The sequence below is a fragment of the Perissodus microlepis genome, chromosome 12 (genome assembly GCF_051167445.1).
Source record: "Perissodus microlepis isolate ML-2025 ecotype Zambia chromosome 12, ASM5116744v1, whole genome shotgun sequence".
Classification (NCBI taxonomy): Eukaryota; Metazoa; Chordata; class Actinopteri; order Cichliformes; family Cichlidae; genus Perissodus; species Perissodus microlepis.
In genome coordinates this window covers 31,797,131-31,811,506 of record NC_140472.1, presented here as the reverse complement: position 1 = coordinate 31,811,506, position 14,376 = coordinate 31,797,131, and the positions used below count along the sequence as shown (strand labels likewise).

Here is a 14,376-nt window from a genome sequence, read left to right as displayed (position 1 = left end):
ACTTTTTATTTTGAAATTTGGCTTGAACGCCACATTCTTGTCTTTGCGCACGGCTCGCTTTAATCAGTGCTCCTCAGCTGCACACCAGGGGCCAGATGTATAAATGATGCATACGCACAAAAATCATGCAAATGCCATTTATATAACGCATAAACCGGTATTTATAAAAGAATGATGAGCAGCGAGGATGCACCCTGCAGGTAAAATAAGACAAAACCTGATAGAAAAATAATGTCTTGTGGTATTGTTTTACAGCTTACACAGATATCTTTAAAATTTCATCCCAAAAGGTTCATTTATGAGCTTAATTTTTGTATGATGAATATCTCAGTCAAGTTCAGTCAATTTTATTTATGCGGCATTTAAAAAAGAAATGAAACGTGAACTCAAAGTGCCTTTCAGTTGTTTCAGTAAAATCATAGCAAAAGTCTCTGAGCCATTTTTCCATTTAGAGAGGGCGTCACATCCAGCTTGTAGCTGCTTTATTTACCACAGACTGTATTAAAGACGATAAAAATAGCCTCTGTGATATTGCACATTTGAAAAGTCCCTTTGGCACTGCTATTTTGGTGTTTTGAAGCCAGATGTGACAAACTAGAGGTGGATCTGACTGAGAAAACAAGGACCACTTCACGCTAATGCAACAGCTACCTGTCAGTCATGTGGTACAGCATACCCTGCTTTATGCTCCATTTTGACTATAACGGGTTCCCTAATTTATAAATAAACATTGTGCTGTGTTAAATAAAACTTATTTAACTAAAACTAGCGACTGAGGACATAAACTTATTGGGAATATTTTTAATGTGGTCATTAATCAGGGAAAGCCAAAGGGTCATTTTCCTATAGCCTTTGGCTACGTCCACATGTACACGGGTATTTTTGAAAACGGAGATTTTCCGTTTTCGTTTTAAAAAATAATCCCGTCCACACGTAAACGCAGAAATGAAGGAAAACGCTGCTAGGAACATGTCAAAGCAACAGGTGGTGATATATTTCTAACCGTGTAGAAATGTTGGCCAATCAGAAGTCTAGAAGCCTCGGTGGGAAATAGTAAACAAGGATGGGGCATAGAAGCAGAACCGAGTCGTATGTGTGGAGGGACAGTAACTGTGTGTGTATATGTAAGCATTTAAACACTGCAGAGAGTACAATTAACAGTAATAGTATTGTAGAAATTCATTTCACCGAAACAATAACGTGGCGCACAGTGTGACGTCAAAAAAGGCGCACACCTTTGACTCTGCGTTTTCTGCGTTTTCTCAGTTTTTCTCGTCCACACGTAAATGCAAAAACGGAGTTTTCAAAAATATCCACCCTGGCCGGAGTTTTTAAAAATCTCCGTTTTCAGTGACCGAAAACGGCGTTTATGTGTGGACGAAAGGTGCAAACGCATAGAAAAATCTGCGTTTTCAAAAATACCCGGGTACGTGTGGACGTAGCCTTTATGCCACCAGGCTAATATCTGCATCCACAGGAAACGCCCCCTGTTGGCCACTTAAAAGAGTGCAGGTGTAAGACTGTGTTTTTACGTAATGTTCCTTGTTGACAGCTGTGATTTGAAAACTGTGAAGCTTACACACATCTTGTTGGCGTCTTTGAAATGGCGTCAATTAGTTTGTTCAGTAAGTTCAGTAAATTTAAATATAATTAAGCCAGAAGTCAGTTATGTGAAAATACCTCCTGCTGCCAGTAATGGATCGGTCCTGCTGTGCGTTTTTTATTGTGAATGTAAAATTGCCAGTTGTCCAGCCAGTGACAGTTTAGTCAGGTGGGAGCATATCAAACACTGGACCAGTTCTTTACATTTTAGTCATTTTTTCTTTAATTTGAGTCTCATCTGCTGAGCCTATTTCAGGATATGCTTCATAAATGTATTATTGAGCACGATTCTGATGTTACATTTGGATAATTATGATAAAATAACTGTGTTCTGCTGTTGAAGAGAGTTGTCAGTGTTGCAAATTGGTTAAATTGCATGTCTTCTTGGCCCTTTTTCTCACTAACACAACTAATGAGTGGTGATGTGCCCTCAAACCATGTTGTTTTGGGGCTGTTTGTGTACATTTGTGATGAGAATTTAAATGAGGCTTATACATGTTGTCCTGCAGTTCTACAAATATTGACTTTTACGCAGCGGAGCCATGTGTATATGTAGCTTTATAACTCTGATGATTTAAAAAGCTGCTTTACTGGTGAGAGCTTTATGCAGCTGCACCCCTGGGCCTTACACAGCTTTCAAAAACCCACACCTGGCCTCTAAATGAACTTTTAGTGACTGAACAGAATCAAGAAAGGATTTTATTTACAGCTATATCCAAACCTTTATAGTCTCAGAAGATACAGAGGCATACCGAGGAATGCACTCACCAAGCAGTTTCTCACATATTTGCAGTGGTTTGTTTCCAGTCCTCGGGGAGCATCTGTACTTGCATTACCTCCATTTGAGGCTCAAGACTGCAGAGAAAGAATCTCAGCTGGCAGTCGAAAACTAGTTTCAGTGTCATTATGCTGCACGGATAACAGACTGCGTTACATGAATACGAACCTTTCAGTGTTCAATAAGACTTGAAACTCGTCACTGACATAAAAAAAATCATCGGGATAGTGTTTACATATCAGAAGCAGTGGGATTATTTTCGTCTATAAATTCAGTTTTTGTTTTTCTGTTTTTTTAACCAGAGGAATTGGCCCCTGCTGACCACTGTTTTTCCATCTTTTAACTCTTATTGCTAAACCATCTCTTATATACACCTTATTTCAGTGGGCTTGATTCCAAGTGACTGTGGAGAAACGTCGGTATTGTCATTTGTAACAGCTGATAAATGAAAAATCCATCCATCCATCCTCCAGCTCATGGTTGTGAGGGTCGTGGAGTCTATCCCAGCTGTCACAGATAGCTACGTTGACTCCCCAAAGGACTTTTCTGAGTCTCTGTGAAATCTGCATGTAACATGCATCTTACGCATCACTCCAGTGCTCAGCTTAGCTGCCCAGCTTGTAGAACACACAGTCCACTTCCATGCCGAGTTGAACCCGAGAAGTGGGAGCGAGCTTTGCACAGTTTTTCTGGTAGTTGACCTTTTGTTTGCTCATATTTCCTGCATACATTACACATTGCCTGTACAGCAATGTAGCCAATTTGGGCAGGCATGTGGATGTTTGTATTTTGCTGACTGATGTCCATACTCAGTTGCTCGCATACAGCATTCTCCAGTCCGTCTCATCCCTGGGAGTTGGTGCTCACAGACCCAGGTCAGTCCCATTACTTCACAGAGAGTCCAGAGTTATGTCACAGCTATGTCTGTCAACCTGGCCTACCTTCAGTAGAGCAGTTGCAGAAAGGGAGGACGCTCTATCGCTCAGCAAAACAAGAAAAGGAAGAACCATTGGAGACTTTCAGCGACACAGTGGTAGCAGGGATGTTTGATCGTTTCCACAATGTTCTGCTGGCCATTAGAAGGTTCCTCACTTTTATGTGTAAATAAAAATAAAAAGTAAAAAAAAGGAGAAGAGAAACACCCTTCAGCCATTTTAGATGTGTTAACATTTGATAGTTTGTCCACCAGAGGGCACTCTGTAACGTCCTGCAGGTTTTAGATCTCACCCTGGGTCTACACACCGGAATCAAATGATTAGTTCATTACCAGGCCTCTGGAGAACTTCAAGACATGTTGAGGAGGTAATTTAGCCATTCAAATCAGCTGTGATGGATCAAGGACACATGTAAAACCTGCAGGACACCGGCCCTCGAGGCCTGGGTTTGGACACCAATGCATTAAAGTTTTAGGGAAATCTGTTTCATGTGTCTGAAAGAAAAAAGAATCAGTCTTAAAACCCCTGTATTGGTCATGCTCTGATGTCTTTTTTCCATTGCTCACTGTGAAATCAGCTGCATCTGAGCCAAATCTGAGCGTTTGCTCTCCTAAGAAGTCATTTAGAGACTCTGAGACCATGTCTAGAGAGCTTTCTCTCACAGGACTTCTGCTGATTGGAGTCTGAGTGCTCCTTGATGTATTGATCTTCCGTTGATGTGCTCACTTTTATTGCTTTGAATCCAACTGCACAGTGTGAACACAAGAAGATAGAAAGAAGATAAACGTGTTCATAGTCATCTGAATGTCAAGATGAGAAGACCGTTTTTTATGACTGCCTTATACTGCATGATCGAGATGATGGAGGCACACTACAGCTTTAGCAAAACAGTGAGCTTTTTATTGCAGCATTGGATGTTTGTCTGCAACACTAAAAATGCTTGAAAAGTAATTTGGTGTAGTAGTCAGTCGAACAACCTCTGATAAAACCACTGAATTTGTCATTTGAAAGCTGCTTAAATTGGAGGATACAACCTGAGGAAATCTGACTTTTATTACCAACGAGTTAATGGGTTCGATAACTCTAATCTGTTTCATTTTACACGTCAGACCTTCTCGTGTTTTTAAACGTTCCTGCATTCCTAAACATTCCTTTTCCAGTTTGGCATGAAAATGAGACAGGACCTGGCTGAACAAAGTAGAAAATACAGTTGATCAAAGCCTTGTTGGAGTATTTAAAGTGGAAATTATGAGGGTTAAGTTCTTGACTAATGAAATCCATCCAGTTCATTAAGTGGAGATTTTAACTGGAGATTTTAGGGCCTCTGCCTGATCACATCCACCTTCTTGGCTGTGTTTCCTGCCTCTCATTTATCTGTGAGAGTGTTCTGTGAAGGTGGCGGCTATCAGACATAATTGAAGAGCGGGGAGTCGTGTGTTGCAGTCAAGCCTCGTTTTAAAGCTGTAATGCATCCAAAATTTGATTTGCCTGGCGTTGCCGCTGGCGCATCACAAAACGGAGGTTAATGGTTTTCAAATGTCAGTCTGGGAGCGAGAGAGAAGAGAGAGGCATTTATTTCAGATGGCTAAAGCGTCTGCAGATTAGAGTTTAAACCTTGAAGACTAAATATTTCTTCCATACAAAAACCTGACAAGAATGTAAGACTGTATTTTTCCTCCGAGGATGTTCCTGAGTAATATCAGACCGAGTGATTTCACAGGCTGTAGAAAAACAACGTGAAGCACTTTGAAAACAATTCTTAAAAGCATGAACTCCGTCCTTCAGGTTGCCACGGCTTTTTATTTCCACACTATTAACTGCTGCTGTTCTCAGATGTCTGCTCATCGCAGCGATTTTTCTCTCCTCTAAAATGCGGTCTGCTCCATTTTATTGTTTCATCATTCATTACACGTTCGTCTTTAGATAAAAGCCAGAACAGAAAAATGAGAATTTCCGTGGCTCCACAGAGGGCCTGGAAAAGGGTGAAAAAAGGTGAACGCTTCTTTCAGACACAGTTGATATGCTGTAAAATCACTTCAGCAGATCTTTTAACACACCTGTGTCACTGTTTGATATGTCAAATATCTGTATAAAAATCACTTTTGAGATCTTATTTCCTCTAAATGTGTGCATGTGAGTGTGTATATTTCAGAACAGCGTTGTAGCTGAACACCCTTGTAAATTAAAGCCTTCGTTCCAGTCACATCTGGGCTTGATCTGGACTCGTTTTGGCAAGTACAACTTAGTTACAGCACTTGTTGTGTGTGGGCCAACAGTAATGAGGCGAGCATAACGTAGTAACATGGGTTGTGACAATCGTGGTGTGTCACAACAGACCGAACATCTGGCATGTGTAAAGTGTAACTGTGGCTGAGTCGAGGCAACAAGTATCTCCCTGAGCCAGTGCAGTTAATCAAAGCCAAATGTGGTCCAAAGAAAACTGCAGATGTGAGACACTTTTGGGCCAAACGATTATTTTTATCTAGGATGCTGAGTGGGGGGGTTTGTGTTCTGAACTCTATGCCAAACTCTGATATATAGGCTTGTCAGTGAATCCAGTGCTGACTGCCGTCCCTTTCTTCTGCGGCTGACAGGTGTGCTGGTGGTGAATGTGACGTGGAGGAAGAGAACCTACGTGGGAACTCTGTTAGACTGCACCAAACACGACTGGGCTCCTCCAAGGTAACATTTACTATTTACTTTCTTTCCTTGCCTCTATCCAGCACTGTAGACAGGCTTTTGGGGTCCAGGCCCAGCCGAAAAGGTCACTGTGCTCCTTCAGCAAAATTCTGCTGATCTACGTTACGAGGTGACTGTTGCTCAGGAGGTAGAGCAGGCTGGAAGGTTGGTGGTTTAATGCCTGGCTGCTCCACTCTGCATGCCAAAGCGCTTCTGGGCAAGATACTGAACAACAAGTTGCTCTCTGGAGTGCGAATGTGTGTGAATGTTAGATAGAACGCACTTAAGTGTGGAAAAAAAAGTGCTTGGGTGAATTAGGCCTGTTGCATAAAGTGCATTGAGTGCTCAATTACAGGAGAAAAGCAGTTGCTGCAGCTCAAGTTATTCAGTTAACAGCTTAGTGTTTTTGCAGCGACAGCGCTAACCAGCATGACTGAGGAGGACGCTGACTTTGGAGCAGATGGTTCTAGGCAAGAGATTTTGAGATGCACCCCTCTTATTGCTTCGAAGCTAAGAAGAGATCATTCATCAGCTTGTGAGGCTAGCTCTGAAGCATCATATCACTTAACAATTGCAAAACAAATAGAAACATGTTGAGAATATTCTGCACTCACAGACACTAACTGTGTCTGTGAGAAAATGTATCCCCTGCTTTCTACACTTTGCAGTCTAAGAGAGATATTTTGCACTTTGTGTCTGTGGATACATTTCTGTATGAGCATACTGTGTGCGTTTGTTTGTGATGTGCTTTCAAGTAGCATATTTATCCATAACAACAGTAATGATAGTAGTCATGTGTATCTATTTGCTGTGTGTGGGAGTGTTTTAATGAAATAGCAAAGTGAGTTGATGTCCCCCTGTCAAAGTTCATATGCTCTGGTGTCGAGTCTTCCTCTAACATGTAAGACAAACTTTACTCACACTGAAACACACAAGACTATTGGAGCTCAGACAAATCAACTGGGAGGTTTGGTTGGAGCTGCTGACCGCTATAAATCATGTCAGGCCATTCTCCTTTCCAGTACTTATATCACATTAAATTTTACACTTCAGTTTGGTACTGGTCCCACGCCACAGTGCATTGTGTGGGTTGTTTGCAATGGCAGTGAATTGATTTTTCCAGAGAAAAGTTTTAGTAGTCTAGGCCAAAAAAAAAAAGACAGACAGACAAAGAAAAAACTAATCAATGAAAAATGTGTTGGACCTTCTTTACTTTAAGTTTCTAAAAGATGGTTCCTTAAGTCAGATCTTTAGGTGGAAGCTCATTTTGATCTGTCTTTCACTTTCACTTAGACAAAAAAGAAAGGTATTATTAAAGATTAAATAGAGAGCCTTGCCTGCTAATGTGGTGCTTAATACAGTCACCAGGAGGTTTTTGCAGCAGTTTTTTTTCTCTGCGCTGAAGGTTATAGCAGTCGTTTAGTATGAATTTCGGTTTTCAAAACATCAATTTGGTTTGCTAAGCAGGGTTGTGAGCTTTGCAGTGTGTTTCTCTTATAAGCTCTCAGACATTTACTGTTGAAATCAGGCCCCAAGCAATTCATATTCCCACTGTAAACACACTTAAGGGCATACTGCTTCCTGGTTTATTTCCCTGTTTGATCCACCGCGTTTTGTTTTATCATTTTATTGTTATTCTTATTGGCTTTTATTTGCTGCTGATTGTTTATTTGATTAACTGGAAAGAGCACCTATTTCTTCAAAGTGCTTTAATGTTGCTAAAATGATAAAAAGGCTCAATTGGCTTTGGGGCTGTCAGCTGTTGTGATGAGCTTTAACAAAAACACTCTCCACTCTACATCTCAACTGTTTCATAAACGATGAGTGGTTTTTGTAATTGCTGAGTGGAAAATGTGACAGTCCCTCCTCGCTCCGATGAAACCTCTCAATTATCGGCCCTGTATGTAAATGATTGTTGTCATGGCAATTACTGCTTAATCTCAGAAAACGGGCACCAAATTCATTCGGGTTCTCATCAGTGTGGACGTCTGTCAATGGTGACCAAATGCGGGTTTTGTTATATAATTCAGTGGAATAAAACCCTTCCTCTTCTATGATTGATTCATCCATTTTTGAGTGAAAACGCAGCTGAAAGATTTAACTAAAATTGGATGAAATATCAAAAATAAGTTTCAGATTATTAAAAAGTTGAGTGGTCGGAAAGCATCATCACTCAGTTGATTAAAAAACACGTTTTAAATAGAAGAGACATCCTTGAAATGTCAAAGGAAAATACATAAAATTTCAGTTGCATGTTCCGGCTGCTTCTGTGACATTCAGGGACACACTGATGGAGAAAAAAGCAATTACAAACATCACAGAAAATGGGAGATATCATCGTTTTAAAATCACAGAGGGAGACGAGAAAGTCTAGTCTCAACGTGCTCTGCAGTCCGTTCCATTAATAAGGTGATTAATACCCAAAACTCTTTTTCCAAGGTCAGAATTTATTCACTGGGTATTTAACACAAATCAGTCCTGTGATAACGTGTCATAATTAATGCATTAGAAGGCCAGCCCCGATGCAAGGTTCAGAGTCCGGCGTCTAAAGCCAAGCTTTACACTGCGGATAAACATAAAGGGAGGCATTTTTCTCATCACAGCAGACAGGTTTTTGATATGAATAACAATATCCGAGTGTGGAAAAGCATCTCCAGTGTTAAGATGCTAGGCACCGAGGTAAACAGCATCAAAAGACTTCAAAGTAGAAGGGACGGCAAGTGAATACAAAATGTCTCCATATCAAATACAGAGATAACTGTGGATTGTACAGGATTTTTTTATGTTATCAAAAGAGGAGCAGGCTTTGTACAGAAAAAAGTCGATTTTTATGCCTGACGACTGGGTAAATTGGTTCAGATGAGCCTTGAATGGTAATATGTTATCTCATGGGGTCTCTGTCTGATTCTGGAGTTCAGTTTGGGTAACGATATGAACAAGCTGTTCTTGGTATAAAAAATGAAAACCTTTCAGGAACAAAAGCATGGACATGAAAAAGAGAATCTTGTTTTCAGCTCAGGATTTAAGGAACATGTCATGACCTCAACAATAAATAATGGAATACATATTCTACAAATACAACAACACTAGGGCTGTCCTGAATAGCATTCAGTTCATTCAGTTTTGTTTAATAGCGCTAGTTTACAACAACAGTCACCTCAAGTCAGTGTTGTAGGGTAAAGACCCTACAGTATTAGATGGAAAACACCAACAATCAGAGGACAACCTCTCCTCATCCTCATTAGTAAGCACAGTACGAGAGAGAAAAAAGTAAGAAACCTTGTTGTGTCTCATTATTTTACATGTTATTGGAGCCAAAATCACAGCACAGCCGTCATCTTTAAGCAATTTCTTTTCTCACTTTCGAAGCATATTTCCTTGTGTGGAAGAGTAAAATCAAAGCAAACTGTTTGGAAGTACAATGTTGAAAGAGTTTCTTACTAAATTAACTAACCCAAATTGCACTTTCCACAGTTACTTTCTAAGTTGCCCAATCCCCCGCTCATTCTCCTATTTCTGTTTGTCTATTATTCAGAACTTAAAGAGTTACCTTCTGGATAACCTTCCCTCTCTAACTCACACAAAGGCTGCTTTCGCAGAGCAGAATGAGTTTAATTATTTTTATGTATTTTGTGGCATCAGAGTGGGTTGTTTTTGGAAGTGCACGCTGTCCTCTCACATGTCTTATCTGATTTATTACTTGACACTATATTTTTTTGTTGTACTTAACATGCCCAAGATTACTCCAGTCAAATGATTTGAACTTTGGGACAAGTCAACCAGAAGTCCTTTTATCAGTCTTTCACATGACTGTCTAAAAATTTTGTCCCACTCTTTTTTTTACATCGTGGCTTCAGTTATTTGAGGTCTTAAAGTTCAGAGCATTTCAGACTTGTCACAGTCTGGACTTTGAGTTGACCAATATAACACCTTGATTATTTAACATGTTAACAGAGACCTGTAGAAGTAGCTCTTGTCTTTAGGCAGTATTACATTGTCTGATCTTAGGGTGAATTTGCTGGAACATCCTTCTTTGGGACTTTCCCAGGAATGTTTTTCCATTTGTGAACAATCTTTCTTATGGTAGAATGATGGGCCTCAAATTGTTTGGGAATGGCCTTTTAACCGTTTCCAGATTTATGGGCAATAACTGTTCGTTCTCAAAGATCTAAGATCAGCTGTAGAAGTCTTTTCTCAATTGAATTGTGTTATTACCCACCTCAAAATTGTCAGAAACTCTGCTTTTGTAGAGTTAGTCACACTTAAAGATGATCAATTAATCAAGGGCTTTTGATTAATTGATTAGTATGACTGTTATTTGATCAAAGGGAATTTACTTAGTTCATTGTTTTTCTCCTCCTCTGTCTAGGTTTTGTGAATCACCCTCCAGTGACCCTGAGTTACCAGGTGGTCGTGGCCGGGGAAAGCGTATGCGAATTGCCATGGCCGATCGACCTTGTGTAGAGCCGACCCCTGCTGCCAAAGTCCGTGGTCTGTCTCAGCACAGGAGCCGCGGAGGTGGTGTGGCCGGAACAGCTGCACCTATCCACAGCAAAGGAAGAAGAGGCAGTCTTAACCTCATCAACAGCAACTGCCGAGCACCTCCTTCTTTCTTCACTGTGGAGGAAGTGAAACCAGCCTCTCTCTCATCTGGGAAGCGAAAGAACAAGCCACCATCTGACTTGGATCTCAGCCTGGTCTCCTCAGATGACGTTAAAAATGGCAATGGGAAGAGGATTCGTGCAAAATCCCGAAGCGCCCCGTCCACTCCACAGGGTAAATCTGACCCATCGTTTATGGATCCAGGAGGAGGCTGTGCTTCATCACCACCACCACCCATCCTCATTGACTGCCCCCACCCAAACTGCACTAAGCGCTATAAGCACATCAATGGCCTGCGCTACCACCAGACGCATGCACACCTGGAGGTTGAGGAGCAGCGGAAGCCTGAACTGGAACCCATGAAGGATGGGGAGAGCGAAGAACGGCTATCAGACTGCGAGGACAGCATCAGCAACATGACATATGACCTCTCAGAGACAAACAACAGCACTAATACCAACAGCTCCTCAAAGAAAAATGCTCCTCTGTATAAGGTGACCACAGTGGGGTCACCTAAAAACAGACGACTTCTTCTCAGTACCGACCACAGCCCCACAGCCAACTCCAAAACCAGAAGAACCTCACTGCTAAAAGATGGTCTAATTGATGACCTTAGCAATCTGCCAATCATATCTAACATGACTGTGGTTCTGGAGAACTGCATGGTCCCAGACAGGAACTCCTCAGTCGAGATGCCCAAACTGGAAGCTGAAGGTTTGATCGAGAAAAAGGGAAGTGCCTGTGATAAGGGCAAGAAGGCCAACGGGAAGGTAGAGAAGCTGTCCAAGTCAAGGACCAACCGGCCAATTGCTCCAGCCCCTGCTCCCCCTAAACTTATCGCCATACCCAACACAACATATCCATCCAGCACAGCAGATGCTGTTAACTCACAGCAGCCATCTCCTATGGCAGCTGTAGGCCTCACTAGTAAAAATCTTCCTTTGAAACCCATCAAACCAAAGTTAAGCATTGTTGTAGAGCCAAGCCTGGTCAAAGCTACGCTGGTCACCTGCAAGGAGACCAGGAAAAAAGAAAAGCGGAGACTTAAAGACAAACATAACAAAGATGCAGTGAGAACACCTAATGGAGACAGCAGTGGAATAAAAATGGATGATGGTGTTGGGTCTAAAATTGGGGTGAAAGAGAATTCTGGAAGCCTTCTAAAGGAACACCTCAGCAAGCAGGATGTAATGAATGGACTCAGTGAGAGCCAAGAAAGCAGGATGGCCAGTATTCGTGCTGAGGCCGACAAGGTCTACACCTTTACTGACAATGCCCCCAGTCCCTCTATTGGTAGCTCATCACGCCTTGATGCAAGTGGTAGTTGCCTGGGTACAGCAGACAGCAGCAGCAAGAATAACAGTCCCGCCTACTCTGACATCTCAGATGCTGCAGATGATGGGGGATCTTCCGAATGTCGGTCAGATGGAATCAGATCCAAGTCTGGCTCCTCAACTTCTTCCGAGGTGAGCTCCAACAGCAACCATAGTAACTCTGGTAAAACTCCACCCACAGCATGCACCCCGTCATCAAAAGACCCTCAGTCCCCGTACTACCACAGTTATGAGCCCTACTACCTGTCAGGATACATGCAGTCAGATAGGCAGAACAGCAGCAACATGACTTTCCACAAAAGCTCAGCCCACGACTGCAAGGGGAAAGACAGAAAAGAAGAGATGAAAGAGGATGATAAAAACTCCTCCCACGAGTTCTCTGATTCCAAGAAAGGTGACGGACCACCTCAGTCTCAGCTACAGCTGGCTATGAGTCAGACCCAGACAGCTTTGGCCCAGTCCCTATATTATGGCCAGTATTCAAGGGGACTGTACATGGACCAAAAACTGTTATTATCTTCCAAATGCTGTGACCAGACATCCAGTGCCAAGCAGAGGGCACAGACTGTGAGAGACAGTGAGGAAGTTAAACATATGGTTGGGTGTTCAGCTGGTGGACCCATGCTAGGTAAAGGTCCAGACGGTGCTAAAGGTTGCTGTCCCAAACCTGTCCTGTCCTATGTAGAGATGAGTGAGAGGGGAGAAAGGGGACAGAGCCTGGGCATAAAGGCAGTGCACGGTGGCATGGTGGACCAGCACCAGGTCTCAATGAAAGACTGTGATGACATCAAGTCACCCTCCTCTTCCTCTTCTTCATCACTCCACAACCCAAACAGTCAGACAGATCTGGACTCAAATGTTTCCTTTTCCAGTGTAAGTTTCTCCCTGTGTCTATAACCTGCCGCCGCCGCTGATGGTGTTGTTGGTGTGCTTTAATGACTGCTGTTGAGTGTCACAAAGAGATTAATCACACAGTGTGTACAGCTAAACCAATAGGTGCTAATAAAAAAAAACCATGTGGCTTCTGTGGTGGTGTAGCTCTACTTTAACATGCTACTTCGTTCAAAATTGTTTGATTTGATGGAGGCAAACGATTTTGATGTTTAGAGAGAGAATTACCACCTTAGCTGTAAAGAAGCTAAAAAAACCCTTTCTAACCCATAAGCTTGTACAGATTTGTAACCCATGTCTTCTCACAATGCGATTAATCGCTGACTCTAGCCATGCTGATGTAAAAAAGAAAAAACAAACAAACAAAGGCTGTACAAATTGAGCGAAAGCTGCGTTGGGGAGGGTAGGTTCTTTTTTTTCTTGGCCTAAATTCTGCACTTGATCATGTGTGAGACGTGTCTTGATTCATGTCATTGAGAGGGACGCCACAGTCTTCACATCCCACTTCTGAATGGCCGCCTGCTGTTGAAACGTCGTCATCCTTCATCAACATCACACCCAGAGCCAGTGATAGATGGTCTGTCTATGGCTCTGTTCACTCAGTGTTTCCTCTATAGTCATTCAGCAGCGGTGGGCCGCCGCAACAAGAAATTCTCCACCCCTGTTAAAAAGAAAATGTGCAATGAAAGTCATAAATTTGCTTTGCTTTTCCTCCAAAAATCCCAAGAGACAAAGAGATAACATTTAGACTTAATCCAAAAAAAGGCATTTAGTTTTAGCCCTTCGACTAGCCGTGTAAACACAAACTGGGACAGACGTGGACTGGAGTTGAACCAACCCCAAAATGACTCCCACCCACCACTGTTAACAAAGAATTATAGGGGAAACACTGCAAGTAGCACCAACACTTGTCCCCATCGATCTAGCCCTCAGACGGCCACACCTGGGCTCACCGCCTCGCTCACAGCAAATACTCAGAGCTACAGAGTCAGCATGGGGAGGAGGCTGAGGAGGGCGAATCAGACAGTGGAAAAGAATGGGGAGCTACCATGGAGCCTGCCGGAGCCAAGATGACTTCAGGAGGAGGAGGTGGAGGAGAAAGAGGAGGAGTTGTGGGTGCAGATGCTAAAAAAGCCAGGGTCCATGCATCGCACGATCTCCCGCCTGCCATCGACACGGAGGATTCAGACAGGCTGGAAGGGCTGGATGATCAGGGCCAGGAGCCAATGGGAGGGCTGTCTGAGGAGTCACAAAGTGCCCGGGCGGCAGTTTCTCCTCCAATGACCCCTCAGCAGCCCTACATTCAGTACCAGCACTCCTCCTATCCACCCTACCTGGCAATGTGCGAGAGCAGTGGGGGCTCCTACAGAGGGGTGTCCCCAACCCTGGTCCACAATTACCCAGGTAAGACTCTGAGTGAAGGTCGGAGATAATGTTAAGGTCGTAGTTCAACATTTTGGTAAATATGTTATAAGAGCTCAGAAGACAAAGGCGGAACAATGCAAAAATTAATCTAGGGAACTGTTAGCTATTTACCTCTGTTTCCACCATTTAG

General features: G+C 42.6%; 1 protein-coding gene across 2 annotated transcripts in view; it reads left to right on the top strand.

Moving 5' to 3' along the window:
• znf608 (zinc finger protein 608) overlaps positions 1–14,376 on the top strand; it is a 66,046-nt gene that overhangs the window by 41,530 nt on the left and 10,140 nt on the right. Inside the window, exons 3-5 of one of the 2 annotated variants that reach the window (XM_084945808.1) lie at positions 5,910–5,997; positions 10,364–12,062; positions 13,748–14,225. In XM_084945808.1, the coding sequence (XP_084801934.1) occupies positions 5,910–5,997; positions 10,364–12,062; positions 13,748–14,225 (2,265 nt within the window). Of the gene's footprint in view, positions 1–5,909; positions 5,998–10,363; positions 12,804–13,747; positions 14,226–14,376 lie in introns of both variants that reach the window. The other variant, XM_084945807.1, reaches the window with a different exon arrangement.